The sequence below is a fragment of the Haliaeetus albicilla genome, chromosome 2 (assembly GCF_947461875.1).
Source record: "Haliaeetus albicilla chromosome 2, bHalAlb1.1, whole genome shotgun sequence".
NCBI lineage: Eukaryota > Metazoa > Chordata > Aves > Accipitriformes > Accipitridae > Haliaeetus > Haliaeetus albicilla.
Window position 1 is genome coordinate 79,626,845 of NC_091484.1, and position 25,862 is coordinate 79,652,706.

A 25,862-nucleotide genomic window follows, 5' to 3' on the forward strand; every position below is an offset into this window, starting at 1 on the left:
AGGCGGAAGTGGGGTGGGTGTGTGTGTGAGGGCCGCGTTACGGTGGCCGGGCGGGGACAAGGCGCGGGGGAGGCGAAGCGAGGCGGGGAGCGGCGGGAGCGGTCGGGAAGATGCTGGAGACGACGACGACGGCGGCGGCGGCGGTGGCCGAGCCGGAGCTGGATCCTGAGGACTTGGTTCATTTCTCGGTGGGCGATTTGCCCAGCCGCGGCTACGGCGTGATGGGCGAGATCCGGCGGCAGGGCAAGCTCTGCGATGTGACCCTCAAGGTGCGGCCCGACCCGGCCCCGGGGCGGGGGGAAGGCTGAGGGACCCCCCGATCCCTGAGGGGATGGTGAGGGACCCCCCGATCCCTGAGGGGATGGTGAGGGACCCTCCGGTCCCTTTGCCTGGGAGGAGGAGGCAGCTGGGGTCCCCTCGGGTGCCTTTGGTGAGGGGACAAGGCAGGGAGGTGAGGGCCCCTTTGGGGTGGGGGGAACTGAGGGGCCCCTTTGGTGGGGGATAAGGGAGAAGCTGAGGGCCCCCCCCAGCCCCTTTGCTGGGGAGAAGGGGAGCTGAGGGTCCCCCCTCCGCATGGTTTTTGGCAGCAAAGAGCGGTGTTGAGACACACACCCCCCCCCCCCAGCCGACTCAGTGGGGTGTAAGGGGGTGTTGGGCCTCCCCAGCCCTGGGGGGGGCCTGTGGGGGTCCTTTGGGGGTAAAGGGGGTGCCGAGCACCTCCAGGCCAGGGTGGCCGCAGGGATGTGCCGGTGACACCCCAACGCTGTGCCTCAGCCCAGGAAACAGGGTGGGAGATGGAGCCTCCCTCTCCCTTGGGACCGTCGTGGTTTTTCCAGCTGCCAGGCAGGGTGATTCAATAAAATGTCTTGTTTTGGGAGAAAATGGGGCACCCCAGGCCCCCCTGCCACATTTCAGTGCTGGTCCTGGCACTGAGGAGTGGTTTGGGAGGTGACGCTGTGGATGGGGTTGGTGCAGGTTTATGGACCAACCTCTGCTCCAACCCGTGGGAGAAGAGTCCTTTTCCCTAGGAAACCTCTATCTTTTAAGAACATCCACTTTCTTACATCAAAGAAATAATCTATAACCTTGGTAAATCCTCAGGATTGTGTGCCTGGCTCTGGGGGGGTGGGCTGGAAGGGCTTTGAGAGTGGCCCGTGGCCAGCACTGGGCAGGAGATGCCGGAGTCCTTCAGACCGGGAGCTCACGGGCAGAGGAGTTTGTCGTGGGGTGGGTGCGACATGCAACTCCTAGGATCGGTTGAGTCATTCCAGAATTAACACTGAAGTTTAATTAAACATGAAGGTGTTTCCCAGCCTACTCATGCTGAAACTTTTCACCTACCTCCCGCTGCCGAAGAGGGAGCTGGCAAGCATTGTGCCTGTTGTGGAGACCGCAGAACGCGTGATTGGGGTGCACCCCTGGGCTATGCAGGGCTGCTTCATCCCTGTAGATCAGCTCTAGCCTCCCAGAAAGAGGGACTGCTTCGCAGGGTGAAATGCTCATTGTGAAGAGCATGGCTGTGCGCTGATCCTCTTTGGCGGAGGTTGTACCTTCTAAGACATGGAATTTGCGATAGTCTGTAACGTAACCTGGGGGAGTTCTGTGACAAAAGTGGTTTGTGATGGAGAGCACAGTTTTATTAGAATTAAATTTTGTATTATTGAGGTGGCTTCATGTTGCAGAGGTCCTGCGAGTCCCACAGCTCTGGAATCATGATAGTGAACCAGCTGTGGGTCCTGTTGCTGGAGTTGGGCTGCTCTGCACGGTCTGGAGGGAGACAATAGCGACGAGGTATATGACCCCAGCCTTCTCTCAAATAAGTGCCTGACCATTGTTCTGCAAAACTCTTCTGAATAAGTTTCCATCCCTGTAGATTTACCACAGCAAAGTGCTTTTTACATCTTGCTTATCTCACTTTGTACATCTTCTGTGGCAGAGTGGGAAAACTTTTAAAGTCTTGAGGGCTGAAGGAGCTCTCCAGTCCAGCCATCAGAATGAGTGCCCTGATGATGCTGGGCAGCTTTATGGATAAGGGTACCATGTTGGCCCTGCTTTCTTTTTTCCTTTTATCATTTTCTCTTCCAGGGACTGTTGCTATCTGGGAGAGTGCAGAGCCTTTCATCCCTACAAAGGTTGAAAATATATTAAGAAAGATGTCTCTGTCATTCTTATAATGAGTCTTAACTTTCTCCACTGCCTGGTTAATTCTTTATTATACTGAAGAGAGATCCCAGCAATGACCAATTCATTTGGCAGAGGGCTGACAGTGTTTCCGTGTTAGTTCAAACAGCCCAGCTTTCCCTCGTAGACACGCAGCCTCAGTATCCAAAGTGCTTCGTTCTTTGATTCCTCTTGTTGTATTGAGTCACCATGTCAAAATATCCCACCTCTTTGCCGCTTCTGCCTCTTGACATCAGATTTCTCGGTGCCCGTGTGTCCTGTGGCGATTGAATTAATGCAGCCTGCTGAATCCAAGCCAAGCATTTCCTCCCTGTTGTTCAGTACAGGGTGTCTTCTCTAGCTGCTGAATGTTTAAGAAGTAATTTTTCTTAGCTGGACTTTGGAGGTGGCTTTGAATCAGTTAGCCACCTTGAACACAGCTGACGCAAAACGTGCTCTTCCCTGACCTTGCTCAGGAACACTTTCCGCATGCATTGGTGAAGCTGTAAATCCAGTGCCATGCAGAAGAAGCCTGCAAAGTGAGTTGTTTAGCAGGGATGGCGTTTGAATACTTCTTACCCAAAATGAAGGTAGCAAAAGCACCGAGAAGCATTGAAAGTCCATACCCGAAGGAAACCATAGTGGGTCCTGATGTGTGTCACATCACTGAAGTGAGTTTGTTGCCCTTTTTTTCAATCCTAGTGCTTTTAGGCTGTCACATCTATAAAGAAAAAAAGCTGCCAAACACCACTTTGGGCCAGAAGTTGGATTCCTCCTGATGTGACCAGCATTCAGGCTCATGGCTGAAACAGGAGCAAGCAGCGTTGTTGCAGCACAGTTCAGGTTTTTAGTGGCTTCTTTACCAATATTGTCGTTGGGGTCAATGGCTGTAAATGATTCTCCTGGCCCACAGAAATGTTTGCTGTACAAACAGGCCTAAAATTGTTAGGAAGTGTCGATACTCTCGTTTGTTTGTTTTAATTATTCCCCTCGTAAAGCCAGGCAAGCATTCATTCAGTAAATAGGAGGGGCCGAATATATTCTCCTTTCTCAGAAACTGTCTTGCTGCAGTTCATGCTGCTCTGCGGAAGACAGTGCTGCCTCAGCAGCGTACAGCAGCTGGGTTTAGATGCGATTAAAAGCAAGAAGTGCTGATTTGACTGGCTCCCTTGGAGCTCCGATTATTCAAACTCAGCTTAGGGAAATCTGTCACTGCTTCTCCTGATTGCCCACGTGAAAACGAAGTTTCACGGGGCAGTAAGTGAGCTGCATGTCTTTCCAGCAGCTTAGGATCTGTTCATCGAGAGCCAAAGCTCCTTTCCTGCACGGATGGTCGAGCCTACAGATTTGAAAAGTCCTTTTCTATTCCTGTCTCTTAAATAGCTGCAGGTCAGAGCTCCTCTTGAAGATGTTTCATCACAGGCATCGGTCCTTTCAATCTCCCTTTAGTGACTCTTAAGTGTTTACTTAAAGAATAATTTTAGGATGGTTTGGTAGAAACAAATGTGAATAAACTGGAGGGAGGAGGGTAGCAAGGAGGCACACCTTATTCTGTGGTTAGTTCATTTTCCTTTGGTGAAAGTAGGATTTTTGCTTACTAAAGCCAAATTTCTGCTACTGCTTTCTTCTCTCCGGATTGCTAGGTTGTGTCTCAGCGTGGCCTTGTCTGGTTAAAAAAAAAACCAACAACAAAACCTGTTTGCCAGTTTAACCTGACCAGTTTTCAGTTTTGGACTATACACTTCGAAGTGTGATAGTAGACCCTGAAATCAGGGCGTCCTGCAAAACCAGCAGAGAAGCAGCTGTTCTCCATGCACCTCTCCATACCCAGCATCTGGGACCAAACTGGGGTTTCCAGTGATGGACTGAAGTTTGAATTGTCCAGATTCCTCAGGCTTGAAATGGGTTGTGAATGGCAAAATTTATATACATACGAGGGATGGGTTCAAATTTAATCATCTTAGCATCTCTGGCTATGGAGCAGAACCTGCTGTAGGGAGATCTCCTCTGGGTGCCACCTACTATGGGTCAGATGTTTTCGCAGTTACTGACAGCTGGGTTTTTCAGATTAAATCAGTGAGGTTTGATTTCTGCATCCACCTGTTTTCCCCCAGAAACTGGATATAAAGCCTTTTCTTTCAGGCTGTCTTCATGTTAGGAGACTTTTGGGTTGTTTTCTGGCTTCTTTGTGTGCAGTGTTGTCATGCTCCAGTCCAGGCACTACTCCGCTTCTCCCTGGAGCTCTTTCTTCCCAAGAGCATTTCACCCTCAGCATTGCTTTCTGTCTAAAAATGAGCTAGGAGTCTTCAGTTATTTCTACTCAGCACTGCCATTAATTTTACCTTATTGGTAGAAATTCATTAGCTTCTTACTAAGCTCACTGGATGAGAAAAGCTCTGCATTAAAGGTTTGGGCCCTCATTGCTTTCGTTTCCTGTGCACAATAGCACAGCAGAACCCTTCCCACTTATTTTACAGTGGATTTGCAGTCTTTTTTTTCTATGTGTCTGTGTTCTCAAAGCATTTTAGAGCTCACAAATAAATGCTGCAAAAATGTGAAAAATGTCAGTTCACTGACGAGTGCAGGTATTTGGGGGGGTTATTCCCTGATCTGGAGATCCTGATCTGCTTTTTAATTGTAGAAAAGAAGCTACTCTGTGTTTGTGTTCTTCCTGAGCATTGTGTTTTGAAGACAAATATCCTCTTGAGGTGAAAGCTGCTTGGGTAGCTTTGTTTTCTGGAGTTTGCATCTCTGCTTTAGGCCAAGGTACAAGTGCTCTCTGGGGACACATCAGCAGCTTGCTGGAAGCCTGTGGACTGCACCGCTCCATAAAACAGGGAAGCAATACTCGTCCTATTTCTTCATTGATAAATTTGGGGGGTTTATAGCTCCTGCTTGCTGCAGTCGGAGCCAGAGAACTGAGTACCAGGCTGGCACCTCCAGCAATCTTGGCTAAACCTCGGTCAAAAGAGAGAAGGTTTGTGCCTTTCTGAATCCTCAAAGAGCAAAGTTAATGTGAGCTCTTCTTATTGTTGCTGCTCCTTGTTTGGTTTTGAATCGCTCGAATGCCATATTTCCATGACTAACTCCAAGACTAATTAGAAAAGTCTCTTTAAAAAATAATGCAAGCCTGGCAAGTTAAAATACTTCTAAGCTGTGGAGAGGTTATATTAGTTGTTTCATGTACAATCCGAATTGGACTGACAGGTGATAGTCCTCTTGGCTTTTCTCCCCTTCTAATCACAGTTTTTCCAAAGCAGACTGTTAACTTGAAACCCCCCAGACTCAGGCAGATGAACCCGAGAGAGGTGCTGCTGCCAAGCAGACGCAGAGGTGGAGGAGCCTCCCTTTGTCCCGCCGTGGCAGATAAGTGGAATTCCAGACAGCTTAGGCTGTGTGCGTAATTTCAGCAAGGTCCTTGAAAACCCTGTGCCTGGCTGCTCTGCAGATGTGTGAGCATGTTTGTGAGATCCTTAAGGAGAATGAGCTTGGTGGGAGAGGGAATATCTCTTTATTTGAGGAGCCGATGGATTTAAAAAACAGATAATCTGTTATGCACGTGAGACCTTTAGGTTAAGGACCTTATTTAAATCTTGTCATACAGCAGTAGCGAGCTATTTTGGATTATGATTGGACTTGGTTTTTCACCCGAGGTCTCAGCTAGCGTCACTGCTGTTCCCCTTATGTAAAAGACGAGTATTTTTAGTGCTTTATGAAGACATTAAACCTGAAGCGTTAGCAGAAACCACACATTTCTGCACTAAGCTTTTTACTCTGTTTCTTTGAGCATGGCAAAAAGACTTTACTGTCTGACTTCCAAACCCACTTGCACTGGTTTTTATTTGCTTTCCCTAAAGCAAAAGTTGTCCCACAGTTTCAGATGGGCTTCAGCAACCTGGGTATTTAACCTGGTGCCTGGCAGGGGCACTGGCAGGTATTTCTTGCCCAGTTAGGAGCAGGAGGTGATTCCCTGGGATGCTTCCTTTCCCCTGTCCCCATGGGAAGTGGAGGAACTGGGGTGCAGCAAAGCTGTTCAGCTCCTCTGAGCTGGAAGTAAATTATCTGGGAACGTGTTTATTGTACATGCAAAAGGGATGTCTTTTCTGGTTCAAAGCAATTAGTTACCATTATACCAGCAGGGCTCTAGTTAGCCTAGACCAGAAGGATGCCTGACTTAATGGCATCAGTCTCTTGGTTTTGCACATGCTGAGTTTGATCAAAACTCTTTCATGTCTCATCCAGCTACTATTTGGGTGGGAAGGGGTGGGTGGGGAGGAAGGGTATTTATTTCAATGCCTGAATTTTGATACAAGATTTCTTAAACTTTGCTGTTCCATTATCTTCTGCCTAGCAAAACTTTGCTACGATGGCTTGGACACTAACTTAATTTCTACTATGGCCTCTCTGTGACTTGAATGCCAATGTCATGTCAGGAAAGATGGGGGGGCGGGGGAGAAGATCCTTGCAGCAGAGAACTCAAGAGACTTCTCACTTCTCAGCTATGCAGGGTAATGATGTCGTGAAAACAATAGATGCCTTTATTACACCTACAGGATTTTTCTGTGGAGAAAGCTTCGTTGTACTCTGGAACTTGTTAACATTTTGTGGACGTGGGAGTGTAAGGGAGAGCATGTCTTTTATTACCCAGTTAGAGAACATGTTGAAGGGGAGTTCTGTGATATTTGTGGTCAGAAAGGATGCTTTGCAAGCAGCAGTTCTGTTCTTGTTTCTGGTAAACAGTATTTTTTTGCCTTAAAAGAAAGGCACCTAAAATTACATATTGTAAAATAGCACATCCTTGCATAAAGGTGGAAATCTTCTGAAAGGTAAGGTGTTTTGCTCAGACTATGAAAGGGATGACAGTCCTACCTGAAGGGCTTATCTTCAAGCCTCTTCCCAGTGAGCTTACTGATGTGGAGTTCCTGGGGTATTTCTCTTTTTGGTGCTTGTATAAATAGCTAATTCTGGCTTGGTGATGTGGATATGATTAAGTTTGTGGTGATTTCATTTGTGCCTGGAGACTAGTCCTGAACTCCAGGCTCAGAAAGCAAAAGATAAATGCACTGATTTGTGTTTAACTCAACAGGACCACCTGATTTCTCTAACATCGTGGGTATTGCCCCTAAACAGTCTATTCTTGCAAATGAGGGCTTTCACCTTCAGCTGAAAGCTGAAATCCTCAACCGAGACTGGTTTAGACGCACGTCCCATGATGACACAGAGCGAGGGAGTCCAAATACTGAGTGACATCCCAGCTTACAGACGTTTCTGGGCAGTTTGCCCCATGACACTAGGTAGGCAATAAAATCCTGCTGCCGGCAGGGAGCTGCCACTGTTGGAGATGCCAGCTCTCTAGGTTGGTGGCATCCTGCCCTCTGGACACCTCAGTGCTGGGGTGTATGCAGCAGTATATGAATATAAAAATAAAATAAAAAGGAAGATCATTCATTTGAGACAACTCTTGAATACGGATGGAAAGGGCAGCCAGTTCCAAAGGCTGCATGGCCAAGTATGAGCTGCTCTGTAGAATCAAAACAGGAACTGAGCAGTCCGTCCCTGCCAGCCACACTTAGTGAGGACAAAAATGGTTTTTTTCGCAACCAGACAAAGATTTTTCTGTATTTTTTTTATGTTCTGCTGGTACTTCTGGAATTAGTGGGCAGGGCTGTGATGGATTTTGAGCAAGGGGAAACTTGTCAATGGTAGTGTGGAACGATATAAAAAATAGCATGAGCTCTTTTTCACTTTCTTGTTAGACTTATGTGACTGTGGCGTGAGTCCATCAGGCATAGGAAAGCATATTTATTTGGTCATAAGAAAGGGAGATCATTTGGCTGTGGGGATAGGGAGCACTTTTTGAAACAGAAGACGCAAGGATCAATCGAGGGGACATGTGCTGTGTGCTCATCCTCAGAAGTATTTTTCATTTCTACAGGAAAAACAGGTATTGTCCTTCGCCTGCAGCAAGAAATTCAGTTGTTCCCTCAGGACTCGCCGTTAAGCAGTGGTGGTATGAACATAATGATAGCTGCTAGACCAGAGATCCCAATTTATAAATCTCCCTGAGGGCCCTCTATCATTACAGGAGCAAGTTTTTTAAAAAAAAAAAAAGGAACCGCAAGTTTTGTCTTGTCCAGTACCAGGAAATAGTTTCCGTTCAGCTGGTGGCAATCGCAGCGTGGATCAGCTCTTTGCTGATACAGCACTGTGGATCTCACTGCTGACAGGGGCCAGTCCCGGTCCTCCCCCTTCCCCTGCTACAACAGCAGAAAATTATTCCCTGTTTTTGTACACCTTATTTCTGTTTTATTTCCCTGAACAGCGAGGTCGGGTGAGCGTTAGCACCAGTGCAAGGGAAGCAGTTGTGAACTACGTGGCTCCATCTGCGCCGTCCAGCTGTACCCCATGTATAGATGGGGACCGAGCTGGGCAGGAGGTCCAGCCCTGCGTGGGGAGCTGAGGTTTCTCCCTGCAGGTAACCAAAATGAACTCCGGTTAGTTCAAACCCTGCCTTACCTGTGCAGGGTATCCATGGTGCAGTTAATCTTTTAAACGGGGCATTCCCCAAGGTGAAACCCTTCCCTTAACGAAGGGTGAGTACCGCACCAGGGGAACAATCCTGTCCCTTGGAGTTGCTGAGCAGCTTGGAGCCGGAAGGGTGGTGCTACCCAGACACAAGGTGTTTCATCCCTGTGATGATACAGCTCTCATTAACCTGGCAGGAATCTTGCTGAATGACTGTAAAAGATTGCTTTTGCAATAACCAGGCGTATTATTTATAATAAGGTCATTTGGTGACAGCCCATTGTGGGGTGAGATCACGGCGATGCATCCCTGAAACTGGAGCACAGTGGAAAGCTTCAGTTCTGCACGGACTGTTGGACAGTGCTAAAATCTGTTGTGTTTGGACTTGGAGCCTAAAGCATCTCTTGTGCTTTGATCCCTTTCTGCCTTTCCTGAGGAGAAATGCAGGCAGTGGAGATGCAGTTTAATATATGCATCTGTCAGAGAGGCAAGGTCAAAAAAAAACCCAAACAGGCTCGTGCTGCGAGCAGGACGCAGAAGTCTGGAGCTGCAGCGTTGAACTCCTGGGAAGAATAAGGGCAGGTTATTGCAGATGGTATTTGTCTGGTTCAGCGGTGACATTACTGGTGGCTGTCTACGTGCCCTGGTCCTTCATCACTGCCCAGAGTGATAGCATGATGGCACGTGGAGAAATGCAGCACTGGCAAAGGACATGGGAAGCACCAATTGACCTTGTGCTTGACAGAGAGGGAGAGGGAATTGTGAGCTGTGCTGGTGAGCTCTTCAAGGGCTGGGAAATCCTGGGGCACAGCTGACTGGATAAATCCCAGTGACTGAAATCAGTGAATTTAACCATGGCGTAGATGGCTACCCAACACACAGATCCATTTTAAAACTAGATCTATTTTAAAAATTAATTTCAAGCTAGTGTTGCTTTTGTACTTTACAGTTATTTTCTGAAACAGAGGGCTTTTTCTAATTGTTGGGTCTGTAGGCTTGTTTGTTTTGAGTAAATAGAGCCTTGCTGTTGAAATTGGTATTAGCTTTAGTTATAAGGTTAACTGGTTATAACTAGAGGATCGCTGTATGCATTTGAAGGTATCATTTTAATAGGTGCCTATTCAATTTTAGTACTACTTTTTATTTTTAAAAAGGTGAAATGACATTTGAATAGCTGTGATTTTTGGCAACTTGTGTTTGGGTGGAAATGAAATTAAACGAAAATGTTTTTCTTGCACACCCAACCACATTCTGCACTGCCTGGATGGGACTGCTCTTCCAAACACGTCTTGTAGTTAAGAGATATATTAAACCAAAGTAAGTATTGCAGTTGGACTGACTTCCTTCCAGGCGCCACAATGTCTTTCAAAATTTTAGAGATATGAGGCCTTGTTCTTTCACCTTGTTTCAAGCCAGAGAAACGTCGAAAGCAAAAATGGGGCTTTCCTGTGTTTTGGGACATTTGAGACACCTGGGAAGGGGTTTCCCTGCAGAAGCTGGGTACTCCAGACCAGCTCCTGGTCAGTGACTCCCAGCACTGCAGTCCTCTGCCCTGTAGTTGAAAACATTTCCAGAAAAAAAAAAAACCAACCCTGAAGAATTGCATCTTGCATGAAAGAAAATAGCCTGGAGTTTTTAATCAGCCCTTTGCCCTTGACCAAAGAACAGATCTGTCTTGTGCTGCAGGCTTCATCTATGGGCATGTATCTCTTGTTTTAGCAGCAGTGTCTGTACCCCAGCTCCGAAACGATGCTGGTAACACTTCGACCTTGCTCCGCATGTGGCAGCAAGGAGCTGGGGAAGTAACAAGGACAGGCCAGGTCCTGCCACCAAGCTACCAGAGTCCTCCTGCAGCTTCTGCCAGGTCTGTGCCAGACATCCCAGACTGGCGTGCACTGCACAAGAGATACAGTGTTAAGGTATGTCAATAATGAGACCTGTTTCGTTAGCTTCACTGGTGTTTATTCCTCCCGTCAGTGGGCTGGGTCAGGAGCAGCTGCTGCAGGCACGGCTGATGGAGTGGCTTCATCCACAGGGTAGGAATGGGCCGGGAAGCGCCGGAGCTTGCCGAGCAGGTCCAGTGTTTCTGAGCCTCAGGGCTGGAACATGGACAGGCTGAGCAGCGAGTTAGTCATCGCGGTCAACCAGGTTGCGGCTGGTCATACATAAACCTTTCCCCAGCGAGAAGTCCCAAACAAAGAGCTTTAGCACCCAAGTCTCCTTATTTACCCATCTTAATCCTGTACCTCTTTTGCTTCTCTCACGAGCAGCACCTTGGTCACTGGCTTACATGGAGAGACGAACAGAAGCAAAGTTGTTCGTGTGCGCACGTGCTCGACCTGGCGGTTAGCCATGCAGAGTGAGGAAATTAAAACCCCACAGCCGTGGACACAGTGAGGTTTTGTCAGCTTTCAGGGGTGCACAGGTTCTTGAATCGCTTCCTTCCTCTTATGGGCTTTTCTCATTAAACTTGGTGTATTTTATAAGTATTTTTAAACCCCTTGCGTTAGAGAGGCCAGGCCAGAGTTTGTGCTCGCTTACAAGAGGCTGTGTAAAGCCAGGGTGGGGAACCCTGCTCCACAAATGTTAGTTACTTAAACAGGGCTAGCACTTGTGGCCTTGAGCTCAGTCCCCTCTTTGACCGTGGGCTGCTTTGTGGGCTCCTTTGTGAGTCCTAGCAGTCTCTACTCCTTTTGCCAGATACGCCCCGTCCTACTGCATGCCCACAAGGAAGCTGCTGCTGATTTTGCACGTTGAGGGAGCATGGGCTGTGCCCTTACTGTGGTCCAGCACTTGCTGCTGTAGCACCGGTAGAGCTGCTGTCTTAAGTTCCATGCTTGTCCTTACCAGCTTGCTGCTATAAAATATCCATCCTCTTGCTTTGATTACCTTATTAGTTTCTGCTTCTTCCCCCTCTCTCTCTTGGAACATCATCTTAGCCCTCATCTGCCAAGCAAGCCCTCTTATTCCTGCCTCTATCCCCACCACAGTCTGGCTCCTGCTTGGCTGTCTCAGGTGCTCATCTCCTTCTGCTCGATGCCAGCACAGGAGGTGGAGGTAAAGCATGGGATAAATTAATGACTGAGGTAGCAGAGAAGGGAACAGAGCAGCAGAGTATTTGCTGGTATTTGTGGCACAGCTCTCAAGTCTTAGAGCCTCTGGGATGTTTTACATGTGGATTTGGGTTAGTAGAAGAGATTGATACTGACCTTTACCCATCTTGAGCTAACAAGTCACTGTACAAGTATATATGTGAGGTTTTTTTCCATGAGCTGTAATAGTCCATACCATTTCACTTGCTGCTCTTGCTCTGGGCATTGGAAACCCTGCAAAATCCAGGACAGCGGGGTTTGTCCAGGCACAGTGAACAGCATGGGCAGGGGTTCAGGCACACCTAAGCTGACCAGGACAGAGGCTCTCCAAAAGTAGTCCTGCCATTGCCAGGCTGGAGCAAGTCTTGGAAGCAGTTCGACTGGATGTTTGCAGCACTATTTTAAATTGGGAAGCTCAGGCAAAGCAGACTTGCCCCTGCACCTGAGGCACACAGTGCCATGAGCTGACCACACGCTAAATGTTTGTGATTCCCAGTCGTCGTGCAGGCAGGCACGCACAGCGAGCAGCTGGGTGGTCAAGCTGGTTTTAAAAAAATCTTGTAACAGCATTTGTGGCAGTTGAGTATGCTTTTGTTTAAAAAGGAAAAAAAAAAATCCCGCTTGCTTATGCATCTTGTGTAGAGCCCAATTCCTCTCTTTTTTTCATGTGTCAGGGATTTTGCTCTCTAAACTCCCAGCAAGTTGTATTTACTGGGTGTGAGAGCTCTGGGCCTAGAAGGAGAGGCAAGGCACTGTTGGGAACCATGAAAACCCTGAATGCAAACAACATTTTTGTTAATAAGCTGCCTAGACATGAAAGGGTGACGAAGCTTTTTGTAGAGGAGTGCAGAGGAGAAGAGAAGGGCTTCTGGGATGACCTGGAGAGTAGAGGACCTGCTGTGCTAGCTTGTTTGTCCCAGCAAAACAAAGCTCAAATAGGAAAATCTTGCTTAAGTAGGGAAAAAGGGCAGTTCTGCACAAGCTCAGATCGGCATAGGCTGGTGTGAGTCAGATTAGCCTGGAAATTAGGGAAAAAAAGCTCTGAACCAACAGAGAGAAGTAATTAGAGCAAAGACCTATGTAATTCAGAAGAAGGTAAAATATTGTATAGCGTCTGCAGGAGTCAGAAGTGGAACCAGAGATGCAAGAAACCCCTTCCAAGCCTTGCTCTGTATGGATCAGAAAGGCTCTTCAGAGGATATAAATGTGAGCAGGTATAGCAGAGCTGGTGAAAGTGAACCTGCAGAGATTTAAAGAAGATGAGCCCATATGAGCCTCTAGGTTATAATGAAGGTGAATGGCTCTGAGCATAAGCTGAAGATACATGATGGGTGCCCGAGAAGAAAAGTGCGTGGGATTTAACCTGTAAGCTGGTCATCGGTTCAGAGGAAGAGCTAAGGAAAAGGAAACAGGCAGCCACATCACCCAGCTTTTAGTTCTGCAGAACAATTGTGGTCCAGAACTCGGGTTGAGCCTTCGCAGCTGTGCTTAGGGTGTCCCGAGATCAGATGGGTGATGTGGGATCAGTGATTGCCAGCTGTTAGGGGCAGTGTGTTACCTGAAATGGGGCCATGGGTGAGCATTTTCTGCCCCGAGCAGCTGCTGGGGGAAGCAGATCTGGGTTTGAAACATGTGCATGCAGTTGAATACCAAATTGATTCATCTTAAACATGTGGTTCTGTGGAGCTGGTCATTCTCTGTTAGCAGTCTGGAGACCACCCACTCTTGGGCTGTAATACTGCTTTGTCTTTACCTGGTTGACCACTCATGGTGGCTTACGAGGCTGGAAAACTTGATTCAAAAGTTTGAATTTAAAAGACAGGCTGCTGTCCTGTTTGCAAATGGAAATTATCTGACTTTTGGCCCTCGGTTACTGCTGGGCTGGCGAAGCCATGCTACAGTGAATCATCTGGACTGTGCAGTTGGTGGTGGATGGTGCTGATCTTCCCTCCTTCCCCTTTTCTCTCTTTAGGTAGGGGACCATAAATTCAGTGCTCACCGGATCGTGCTGGCAGCTTCTATCCCGTATTTCCACGCCATGTTCACCAACGACATGATGGAGTGCAAGCAGGATGAGATTGTCATGCAGGGGATGGATCCCAGGTAGTGTCCCAAGGCACGCAAGTGAGGATATCCAGAGGGACAGCGAGTGCTCTGCAGGCCTTGGCGTTGTGTGTGCAAGGCTTGAAAGCCTACCCTCTGTGTGAATGGTGCTAGAAAAGGTTTTTCTTTTAGTAGTGTCCCCTGCTAGGTTAATTGTTAATAAATTCTGCCCTTTGTCCCCCTTGTTTAGTGCGCTTGAGGCTCTGATCAACTTTGCCTACAACGGTCACCTGGCAATAGATCAGCAGAATGTCCAGTCTCTGCTGATGGGGGCAAGTTTCCTTCAGCTGCAGAACATCAAAGACGCTTGCTGCACTTTCCTCAGAGAGAGGTAAGGGGTTGTCTTTCAGCTATGCTTAGTGCTCCCTAACAGCAGCAAGGTTTTATTCATCTGTGCCTGGCTTGGGAGGAAGTGGGATGTCTCCTGCCAGCATGATAAGGAGGTCTGCATCTCCCAAGACTCGCCATTCTCGTTGCCTATAAAAGGACTTATCTGGTTTATGAGATGCTACAGCTGGCGCACGATAAAAGGCCTTCGCCAGCCGTGGGAATTAATAGCTAGAGCAAAACTGAGTGAACATTTCCCTTTTTCAGAGTTAGCTAGCTGGTTACCCATAACTATTGCGTGACTGCTTCTACCGCTAACAAACCCATCCTTGCAGTAATTACCCTTTCTGCTGCTGCATGTGTAGGAGGGGAGGAACAAAGGGACTTAGCCAAGGAGCTGGACAGGAAGCTGTGGCAGAGCCTTAAATTGGTCCCAGGTTTTTCAATTCCCTCGCTGGTGTTTGGCTGTAAGATTGTTCCAGCAGCATGATCTGGAAGCGGAAAAGCTGGGCTGTTCTTTGGAAACGTACCACATGCATCTTCAGATCGTGCCAGGGAGTCTTACGTGTTGAATTCTCCCTCCCTTCCCCAGCTTGGTTTCTCTGCAGCTGTTCAGTGTATTCCATGGCGTGATATTAAACATACCTTCCAAATAAATGGAACATCTCGGCGAGTTATTTTTCTTTACCTCTAAATAGAGGTATCCTAAAACCATGGGTTGGGGAGAAAAAATGTTTTTCCTCTGTGTTTAAGATGTCTCAATTTTCAGTCCCCTGTGCATCCTGAGTTTCTGCAGTTTGTTTAAAATTAGGTTTTATAAGATTGCAGAGTATTCATTTTTCTTGCAAAAACATTTTATTTGAGGTACTGGATATGACACCAAGCTGGAAAGAGATGGGTTGCATTGATTTTTGAGTGCCTGCTAGCTTTAGATGGTTGTATCTATATCTAGATTAAGCGAGGTGATTTGATTTCTGAGATTTAGCTGCCACAGTTCTCCCAAATCTACCAGGAGCAACTAGGTGTCCCAAGTTAAGTCCTGGATTTGAGTGTGCAGCTGTCACTTTGGTTAATAACCAGAAAATTAGTGGACTCTGACCATCCTGAAGAGCTGGAACATGCACGCTGAGCTCTCATTCTTAAATGGAATTAAGATTTGGGATATTTTTAGGCCCCTGTGCACAGACAGATCCATAATGCTGTAACCAAGCCCAGTGCAAGCCCTGAGAGTCATCCTTGTGTGTAAGTCCCCCCCCATCAGTGCTACGTATTTGCTCTTAGCACAGCATAGAGCAGTAACTGAGGCTGCTTTCTCCAAAGTGGACACAAGCGATGTCACATCCTTACGTGCACCCAGACACCACTGTCAACAGCTGGGCCTGGTTTTTGCAGACCATTAGACACTGACACCATCAGAGTCCAAGGTATATTCCCCATGTAGGTAGCATTTAATTTAGTATCTGATGATTAATGCCACAAAACACAACTATCAGCTCGTGTTGAATGGTGACATGCCTGTATCGGGCAGGGCTTCTTGTTTGGTCAGGAGTGTCCAGGACACTTAACTTTTTCTGTAGGGCACATGGTTGTGGCAAATACCATCTTCTCCAGCTTCTCCATGCCACTGAGCAGCTTTATGCAGCTGTTTGGCTGTTCTGGAGAGAGGTACTTCTCTCTGCAGAGGTACTGCAGAGGTACTTCTCACTGTCTAACTTCCAACTACAAAAGCATCTTTGGTGATAAAGCCTCCTTAATCACAGGAAATGGCTTTATGAAGCCGTAATAGATGCTGTTCTGTAGTACTTAGAAAACACGTAAGATGAAAAACAGTGACTGATGGTTGGTATTTGCACAATGTGCTTCAATCCAGCTTTGTCCAGTACTGGAGTTAGGAAAAAAAAAAAAAAAAAAGGTGCCAGATGCACAGCCCAGGCACCCTGAGATGTGGGAGGGAGGGATTGCTGTGCAGAGCCTCTCGCTTCCCCTCAACTGACAGCCTGCAGCCTTCACACAGAGCCAGCTGAGTCTGTCCAGTGGCTCCTCAGCCAGGTCAGAGGGGAGAGTTTTAAGTTGTGGTTTCCATCCTCTGGCTCTGCTGTGGGTTCAGCTTCAGATCTCTATGTAGATATGTTCATCAGTGAGCTGGAACCTGCCATTGTTGAAGAGGACACAGCTGTGGCTTTCACTGCATCACGTATCCTCTGAGGCTTGTATTGCTTCACTCAACCTGTTTGTAATTCTTTCTATCCTTTCATTAAACTGACATTACTTTTGCTCTCCTCTTCCCCTCTTTCCCAGGCTTCACCCGAAGAACTGTCTGGGAGTGCGGCAGTTTGCAGAGACAATGATGTGTGCGGTGCTTTATGATGCTGCCAACAGCTTCATTCATCAGCACTTTGTGGAGGTATCCATGTCTGAAGAGTTCCTGGCACTGCCTTTTGAAGATGTCCTGGAGCTTGTTTCTAGGGATGAGCTCAACGTGAAGTCTGAAGAGCAGGTGTGTGCCTGGTGTAGGTCTCAGAAGAGGTAGTTTTTCCTTTGGAGGGTTTTTTTGCTGCTTGAGAGTGGAATGGGATATGACCCTATTCCTGGTCTGAATGAAGCTGAGATGTCCTGGCACAGTGCTAGGCAGAGTTATGATGACTCCCTGAGCCCCAGTTGTTGTCTGTGCTGCCAATGTTACCGTGCTCTGAGAAATGCCTGGTAGAGTTTCTCAGACCGTAGATTTAGCAAAACATTGTTTTAAGGTGTTTTGATTCATCGGTGACAGAGGTGGAACCTGTTGGGTCCTAAGGACCTTCAGCTGTGCCCCTTACTGTCAGTAAGTTGCTGGTCCTAAGGAAGAGAGGCTGAGGGAGTGGGCAGTAGCAGGGAGCCCTTCCTCATGGAGTTCACGTTCAAGTCCAAAGGAGTGCTTTTGAGGTGTAAAGAATTTGCTGTGAGTGCTGCAGCATTTTATAACAAACGTTCCACTGAGTTTGCCATCAAGATGCTCCTTTAGACTGGCTTGTCCCTAGAAAAAAACAGAAAGCAGTGCTGAGCAACCTTTGGACGTTTCAACAGCCTTGAGAATCTATCGGTGCTGGGCTGACAGTCTGCAGGAGAAACAGAACCTGTCCTTGAGCCAGGAAATCTGTCCTGCTCTTTCTGAGGAGGTTACTAAGGAGGTGACAAATGAAAAGCAGACCTACAGCTATCTCCATGTAGGGTAAGAGAGTGCTTTGATAATCAGGCTGTCTGAAATGCCCCTGAAATGGGGAGCGAGGGCAACCTGCTTCACATTCCAGCCACGTTGCTATATCGTACCACAAATTTGTCTCTTGCTGTTCTTCCCAAGTGGATCTTTTGTGGAGCGGGTAGGAGTCCAAAGAGTCTGTCCCTGGTGACATTTCCTCATGCCCTGGCATCTGCCAGCCCCCTCTTCAGAAATGGCAGTATTTTAGTGCAGTGCAGCATATCTGCTGATCATAAAGCACCTTGTAGAGTGGAAGTAAGTGTGGGGGGAGGTTTAAGCTCACCATGGTGCTGTTGAAGAGGTACTTTTGCACTGAAAGCCTCAGGAGAGATGATATGAGAGACTCCAGATCTCCACTGTAAAAGAAGGACTTCATAATTTTGTTCTGGTCAATGGTACTGCTGGACTTTTCTCCACCACCACAGGTTACAATAAAAGACCACCCAAAGTGAGCGTGTAATCTGGTTTAGAGGGCAGCTATCCTGCGAGGTGGTGGCTGTGACTACAGTGACCAGTTCTCCTGCAGCTTCTGGGAGACTGCTGTGGGTTTGTGATCTCCCTGAGCTGAACCTGTAAACAGAGATGAGGCTGCAGTGTGTGATGTTGGTTTTGGAGTGCGACCCCTGATCAGTGTGACTGGTGGGGACACTGTGCTCAGTGGGAGCTCTGCCTTGGGTTACAGTGACAGGACTTGGATGTAGTCATCTGGATGTAAGCGCAAGAGTGTAGAAGGACAGCCCAGCCCAGGCTTTAACTGTGAGAGTCCTGTGAATCAAGGAGTACGTGTCTGCAACTAAACTAGTCACCAGGCTCCTTTTGTAATCTGGAGTCATCCAAAACAGGGCAGGTGAACGGTGCTTTGAAGAGGTCTGCCTCTCCAGTGTCTGCGAAGGAAGCCTAGAGAGGCCAGCTCAGCTCTAGGCATCTACTGTGTAGTTATCCAAAGTTAACTGATGGATCCCTCTCATCAAAACTGTCTTCTGGTTTTTCACAGAGCACGACCATTCTCTTTTCTTCTTCCCCAGTTTGCTGATTTTTGACACTACATAACCAAGGTTTTGCATTCTGTCCCACCTCCCCTAAGAAAATTCTGTTCCCCACTCCCTCATCTCCCTGCAAATGTTCATACTAAACATATCGTCGCATGGGACAATAGGTCAGTATTATTGCAGACTAAGTCGGAGGCAGAGAAAGCAATGCCAAAGCCAATCCACCCAAGCATCATGCGACAGGAGAGCCCTTTGGTGCGCTGTAGATCGTTGCCATTCTGTCATGAAACCGTGTCATCTGAGACCAGGGGAAGATTGTTGTCAGTATGTGGTTTCTTTTCCATTGGACAACTGGCAGCAATAAGAACGTGAAAAAAAAAAAAAAAAAAAAAAAAAAATCCCAAAACTCCAACTTCCCATGTCTTTCTTCCGGCAGGTATTTGAAGCTGCATTAGCTTGGATACGGTATGACCGAGACCAGAGAGAGTCGTTCCTACCTGAGCTCCTGTCCAAAATCCGCCTACCCCTTTGTCGACCTCAGTTTCTCACTGACCGTGTGCAACAAGATGACCTGGTCCGCTGCTGCCACAAATGCAGGTGAGGCTTGGACATGCGGTTAGAAAATCACCCAGTGGATGGTGGCCCTCAGTGGGGTGGAGGTAGCAGGAATGTGGTTTAGCAGTCTTGGAGAATGAAATTCTCTCTTTGTGTGGACAGAGCACCTCACATAGCAAAAAAAACAAAGCACCTTCCCCAATTTTAATGTGACAGCAGGGCCACATTGCCTTCTAGAAGTATTGGCCATGGGAGGGGGAAAGTCAGTTGCTTAAATCTTCATCTGACTTAAGACAGTCAGATTTCATCATATCAGCAAAGCTCTGTAATTATTTGGCTTTGATTTCAGGGATCTAGTTGATGAGGCAAAAGATTATCACCTCATGCCAGAGCGCCGGCCACACCTCCCAGCATTCAAGACACGTCCTCGGTGCTGTACATCGATCGCAGGATTGATTTATGCTGTTGGAGGACTTAATTCAGCAGGTACCTTGCATATCTGCTCCCTGCAGTGGAGAGAGCTGGGTGGGACAATGGGATCATGAACTTCCCTCATGTCAAGTGTTGAGCAGTTTTCCTCCTCTATGTAGCACTTTGACCCTTCCGGTGAAATGCTAAAGGTGGCTGTGCCCATAGTTTAACATCTTCCAGGTAGAAACTCTGTCTACATCAAGTTTATTTAGGACAGTATTATTGCGTATCTTAAAGAATCAGCATTTTGAGGGTGGTGTCCTTGCCGATAGCAATAAGCAAAACTTGGAAGAATCTAGGTGACGTTGTTGGGGTTGTGGGATCACGCGTGCAGACACAATGTGCTTGCATAAGCCTAGCCACAGTGTAAAAAGGGGACATAAAGTGTTCACAAAACTATCGGCTGGAGCCTCAACCAACCTCGTTAACCTGGGATGTAGGATCTGAATAGCGGGTGTATGCTGGGCACTGCCTCGTGGGCTTCACACCCCAGGCACACCGCAACACGGCTGATTTATCCTGTAGAGGAGCTGTGTTCACTGGAAGCAGCGACACTGACAGATGTGACATTGCAGGTCTCTGCTGCCCCTGTGAGGTTGTAAGAGGTCCGGCTTCCACAGCCAAGGACTTGTCAAGTCTTTTAGTACAGAGCATGGGCAAGCTCTGAAACACTACAATCCTTTTGCTTTGCAGAGTGCAGTTTATATGAATTTTTCAGAGCAGGCTCTCATTAGAATAGAAATGTGGCTGGGAAATGCCTCTGACTTGACCCTGATGTGGGAGCAGGGAGGCTGGACTAGGATATGTGAGAGCTCAGAATAGGACTTGTGAGATCCTGGCCGTTTTCCCGGAGAAGAGCAGGCAAAGTCCCTGTGTCAGCCCCGTCTTTGGTGTCAGAGCAGCGACCACTTATCCCTCGCATGCCTCTGCTACAGGCAAGCTTGCTAAAACAGTGTTTTATCAGATCTCCCTCTTTTAATTTGAGTAGCAAATTTTTATGCAGGTGACTCGCTGAATGTGGTGGAAGTCTTTGATCCCATTGCCAACCGCTGGGAGAAGTGCCAGCCGATGACGACGGCCCGGAGCCGAGTCGGGGTCGCAGTGGTGAACGGACTGCTTTATGCCATCGGTGGCTATGATGGTCAGCTGAGGCTGAGCACTGTGGAGGTTTACAACCCGGAGATGGATTCCTGGTCCAAAGTAGAAAGTATGAACAGCAAGCGAAGGTACGTTCAGCTCGCTCAGTGGGAAGGGGACCTTTGGAGCAGAAATGGGAAAAAAAAATGTGAGGTTGTAGGAAAGTTATAGGTGTTGGGTGGTGGTGGATGCCGAATGAGAATTTCATGTGTGGGGAAGGAGCAAAAGAAAAAGGAGGAATGGAGCAGTATGGAAGAAGACGGGATTTGCCTGGCCACATTTGGGGCAGGCAAGTTGTGCTGATTCTGGGCACTGCTTGCTGGTAAGAGAGGAAAACTGTTCAGCAGCTCAACAAAGTTATACCTGTGCACACAGCATTGATTTACAAGGAAAGCCATTAAGACCTCGGTAAGTAAAAAGCAGCTGAGCAGCAGCATGGGCTCTAAGCTACAGAGATCTCTCAGTTTTGGTGGCATCAAGGAGTGAAATCAAACTAAAAAGAGAGTTTGAACTGGAGTCCCAAAGGAGGTGGTCAGAGCCCCATTTCTTCATGTTGTGATGCTAGATGGTGGGTGAAGCACTGGCAAGCACCATGTAGGAAACTCCTGTACTGCTAGGAGTCAAATAAACCCATTTTACCATCTCTGTCCAGTGCTGGCATCTCCTTTCCCTACCAGAAAGCATAAGTGAATCACAGCTAGGAAGGAGAGGAGTATTTTTATTGTCCAGGGAGAGGAGCTTACAGCTAAGCAGAAGGAGTTTGTGCTTGATGAACAGAGCTGCACGCTTCCTGACCGGCCTAGGGGCCACTTTGTGGTTGGGTTTGGGAGCTTACCCTGCATTATTTTGAAAACCCACCTATTAAATTGTGTGGTCATCCTGTCCTCCCCACCATAACGTGGTGGCTGCTTCCATGTTTAAACATATTCCTGGCATCCAGGGTTTCTGCTGCAGTTTCCTTTGCGCTCATGCCCTGTCACTAAGACTTGTTAAATTGTTCGCTTTTCTGCAAGCTTTGCAGCACTTCTTTACCATAATGCTTTGTTTGACTTGGTTTTTTTGTGGTCTGAGACGTTGATCGCTGGGAAGAGCACACTGCAAGCAGCTCAATACATGAAATCCTGGGTACAAGGCTCCAATTTGTAGGGGAAAAGCTCATTTTTTTCTGTAGCAATGAGGTTCCTGGGAGCTTTTCCCACACCGAGAGGCAGTTGCTCTTCCATGATTGGGTTGTTCTGCCTTGAAGCCAAGCAGAACGGGTGTTGGATGCTCTTGTGTGGAGGAAAATGTCAGTTATTGTACAAACTGCTCGGCTCCAGCTGTAGTGCTGGGGTTTTATCGCTGAGGGTTGTGTTGCCAAGCTTTCATAAGAAGCTTTGATGCCTGCATTTTCAAGGTGGGATTCTAGTCTCCTATTTGAAGCATCCCATTTGATAGCCTTTGTGAGCCAAATACGTGGTTAACAAGGTGTAATGACAGGGTCAGTGAGCACCTTGGTTTAACGAGCTTTACATTTGACATCAACTAGTGCATCTCCTGAGGCTGTGCAGCGATGTCCCTCGCCAGAGTTATCTCTGACCAGCAGCAGTGGGCAGGTCCTTCATGGGAAGCCAGAATTGCTGGGACTTTGACCTATGATCTGGGTCAAAATTTCTCTGTGTGCTTTGATTTAGTTCCTTTGATCATAAAACTGGGGTGTGCTCATGCTGCAAGCATCTTTTGTGACCTGTGAGACCCAGTGCTCAGGTGGGATTGAGCGGTTGAGCAGCCTGGAGGTGAAGCCAGGGGAAGAGGAGGAGGTTTGGTGGGGCGAAGGAGGTGATGGCAGGCAGTGGGCAAGGCAGGCTGTGCAGATTTACTGTGTTATGGATGGTGTGGAAGCACCTACAGCCATCTCACAGGGTCCTGCTCTTCGTTGCAGTGCCATGGGAACAGTGGTGCTGGATGGCCAGATCTACGTATGTGGCGGATATGATGGAAACTCATCCCTCAACTCCGTGGAGTCCTATTCTCCAGAAACAAACAAGTAAGAGCTCTTCAGGCCCTACAGCTTATCCATCTGTTTGCTGCTAGGGTAGTGCCGTGCCATGGCATTGCTGGCCGTCTGGGCTGTAAAAGGAACCCAGTGAATGATGTGGGAAAGCCTTTGTATCCTGACAGCAGAGCAGCATCCCTCCTCACAAGAGTTTACCTGGATGCAAGTGAACAAAACCATGGTTTAAATAGGCGGTGAAAGGAGAATTACTGGAACCCAGTCCTAGAAAATCCAATAGAGTTGAAATAATCTATGGGCTGTGTGTGTGCCGTGCCTGCAGAACCCTTGCTAACCTCTCCCCTCTCCCGGCAAGGTGGACAGTGGTGACCCCCATGAGCTCCAACCGCAGCGCCGCTGGAGTCACCGTGTTTGAGGGCCGGATCTACGTATCAGGAGGGCACGATGGTCTCCAGATCTTCAACAGCGTAAGTCTGCGGGGTGTGGCTTTCTGCAAGCCTTGTGCAGAAATTAATCTACTGCAGGTAGCCAAAAGGTCAGGATGGGGCTAGGAAGGCTCTGTGCCCTTTCCCTGTGCACCCAAAGTGCCATAAATGTTTGCACCACCAAATTCTGTCATTTCCAGGGCCACCCTTCTTGCTCAGGAAGAAATGAGCTAGCCAGGTACCCACTGGGAACTGGACTGGAAGTGCTGTTCTTGTTCCGCAGCACCAAAAGGATTGAGCTGCTGCTCAATCAAGCTGCTGCGGGTTTGTTGTCTCCCCACTTCCTTCACTTTTAAAATCATTTTATCATTGCATCCCTGTACCTTTGAGCTGGGAAGTATCCCAGATGTCAGGCTTTTACCTTTGCTTTCTGTGCCTGTTTGATGGCTTCGGTTTCAGAAGCAGATTATCTCTGAAACAAGCTTTGCAGCAGGGGGAGTTGGTGGTACAAGGCCAGCTTGCCCTCTTCCACCTGCCCTGCATTTCAGTTTTCTGCCTGTTCTGTAAAGAAAAACCTGATGTGGAACAGAAAAGGCTCGTTGAACCACTCAGGAGCGAGAATGCGGGGAGCTGTATCTGAATTGGATCTGTTACCAATGCACCGCTCTCAGAAATTTATAATAAAGGGTTTGTTGGGAGCAGCAATAACTATTTCTGCCTTGCTCAGCAGATCAGGGGCAGGCTGTTGTCTGCAGCCTGGAGTACCCCAGAGCCAAGAACTACAAATCTGCTTGTCTAAGCACATTCCTGAGCATGACGAGTTTGGAGCAGTGCTGGAGCCCTTGCAGAAGTGTTCCATCTATTGGTCTCCCTAGAAATGCAAGGGATAAAAAATGGTGGTTGTCTGGGTTTTTTCTCTCCCAGAGGTGCCAGATAGCCCTTCTACAAACATACAGGGAGGAGATGCCAGCCTCTTCCGAAAGCAGCAGAGGTTACTGCACAGAGGAAGGGAAGAAACCCTACCCTTTGCCGCAGGGTGCGGGATGTAAGCTTGAACTGTGTCAGGAGTGGTGGTCATCTAACATGAGAAACTGGAGAGTTTGAACTGTTACAGTTGAAATCTGCTGCGGGGGGATAGCAGGAAGTCTCACTTAAGGTTAGGGAACACTTAGGGGATCATTAAGGACAGCTTGGACATGCACCTCTTAGGTCTGACAGAGCTTTGGCTGGTTCTGCCTTGGGGCAGCGGTACAATCTCGTGTGCGTGAGGAAAATTAACATATTGCAATCGAGACGCAATCCCGTGGCAGTTGAACTCTTAATTGAAGGATGCTCAATCCTTTTGGTGCTGAGGCTCAGATACTGGTACTGTGCAGAAGCTGACGAAAGGGGAGAGAGGTAGAGGGAGCATCTTCAAAGCTGCATTTGCTGTGGTCTCTGCAGCATATCAGGTGGGGAGAATGGTCTCTCCCCACATTCACCTGCTCCAGCTCACCGATGAGTTACTGGGCTGAGGTCAGAGGGAGTGGGGTGAAACACAACGGCTGGTGGGATCCAGGATGTGAGAAAAGCTTAATAACGATACAAAATACGAAGGTATGAAACCAAGAAACAAAACCCAAGTTCCCCAGTCGGCTTCCAGTTGCGTGTTGAAACAGTCTGCGTGATCCGTGCCGTGTGGTAGGTCCTGAGCGAGGGTCCCCTAACGCCGTGTGCTCTCTGTGACTGCAGGTGGAGTACTACAACCATCACACAGCCACCTGGCACCCGGTCGCCAGCATGCTCAACAAGCGGTGCCGCCACGGAGCAGCCTCGCTGGGCAGCAAGATGTTCGTCTGCGGAGGCTACGACGGTTCAGGCTTCCTCAGTATCGCCGAAGTCTACAGCTCCATGGCAGATCAGTGGTACCTGATCGTCCCTATGAACACCCGGAGGAGCCGCGTCTCTCTCGTTGCAAACTGTGGCCGTCTCTACGCTGTGGGGGGTTATGACGGACAGTCCAACCTCAGCTCGGTGGAAATGTATGACCCGGAGACAAACCGCTGGACGTTCATGGCCCCGATGGTGTGCCACGAGGGAGGGGTTGGTGTGGGCTGCATACCCCTCCTGACCATCTGAGAAGAAAGCGTTTGGGGGGGCTGTCTTTTCAATGACAATCCGGGGAGCGGTTCAAAGAGTTTTTCATGATGTGATAGCCGCAGAGGTGCATTTCCAGGTGCTCAAGTGTTATTCACACAAAACTTGACAAAACAATCCCCACCCTTGGCTTTTTGGGCTGAGGCTCCTGAAAGATCGAACATGTTGAAACGTGATGCGTCTACGTGCTGGTGGAGCAAGGACCTGCCTGCCTCCCTCCGCCACCTGTTACCCTTTGCTAGGAGCTGTGGCTAAGCGAATCCTTCCTCTCGCCGTTGGTTTTCCAAATAGCCCTGCGGTCTGCTCTCGGCTGCACCTTTGGGAAGTGCCGTTGTAGGCTGGGGGAGGGGGGGGCAAGTTTAATTGCGACATAAAAACGGCCACTTCAGTGACTTTGAAAATACATTTGCGCCTTCCATCAGCAGCAAAGTGACCCCGATACCCCGAGGGTTGGGTCAGTGATGATGTTTGGGTGTCATGGTTGCTTGCTGCTGGGCATGGGCAGCTCTCACCTGGCTTATTGAAACGGAAAAAACCCACCAGTGTCGGTTCCCGGACCACATCCAGGCTCTGCGTTTTAAGGTTCTTCTTACACAAGACATCGCTGGCTTCTCGAAGCAGAGCTGTGCTTTCTTCAGCTCGATGGGGAAAACTTCTCCACAAGAGCCACATGATGGAGAAACTAGGAAGAGGAAAACTGGTCGGTTAAACCAT

At 48.2% G+C, this 25,862-nt stretch overlaps 1 protein-coding gene across 1 annotated transcript; it reads left to right on the forward strand.

The window, feature by feature from the left end:
• Positions 1-68: 68 nt before the first annotated feature.
• Positions 69-25,344, forward strand: KLHL18 (kelch like family member 18). Its single transcript, XM_069778415.1, has 10 exons — positions 69-269; positions 13,750-13,880; positions 14,071-14,211; positions 16,506-16,704; positions 18,868-19,028; positions 19,336-19,472; positions 20,461-20,683; positions 22,516-22,620; positions 22,943-23,054; positions 24,744-25,344. Exons 1-10 carry the CDS (start codon positions 111-113, stop codon positions 25,128-25,130), a joined length of 1,755 nt encoding a protein of 584 aa, XP_069634516.1. The 5' UTR covers positions 69-110; the 3' UTR covers positions 25,131-25,344.
• The last annotated feature ends 518 nt before the right edge of the window (positions 25,345-25,862 follow it).

Coding starts and splice junctions, on each gene's coding strand:
- KLHL18 (XM_069778415.1), top strand. CDS start 111: ATGCTGGAGACGACGACGACGGCGGCGGCGGCGGTGGCCGAGCCGGAG. Junction 270..13,749: donor TCTGCGATGTGACCCTCAAG/GTGCGGCCCGAC, acceptor TTCTCTCTTTAG/GTAGGGGACCATAAATTCAG. Junction 22,621..22,942: donor TATTCTCCAGAAACAAACAA/GTAAGAGCTCTT, acceptor TCTCCCGGCAAG/GTGGACAGTGGTGACCCCCA.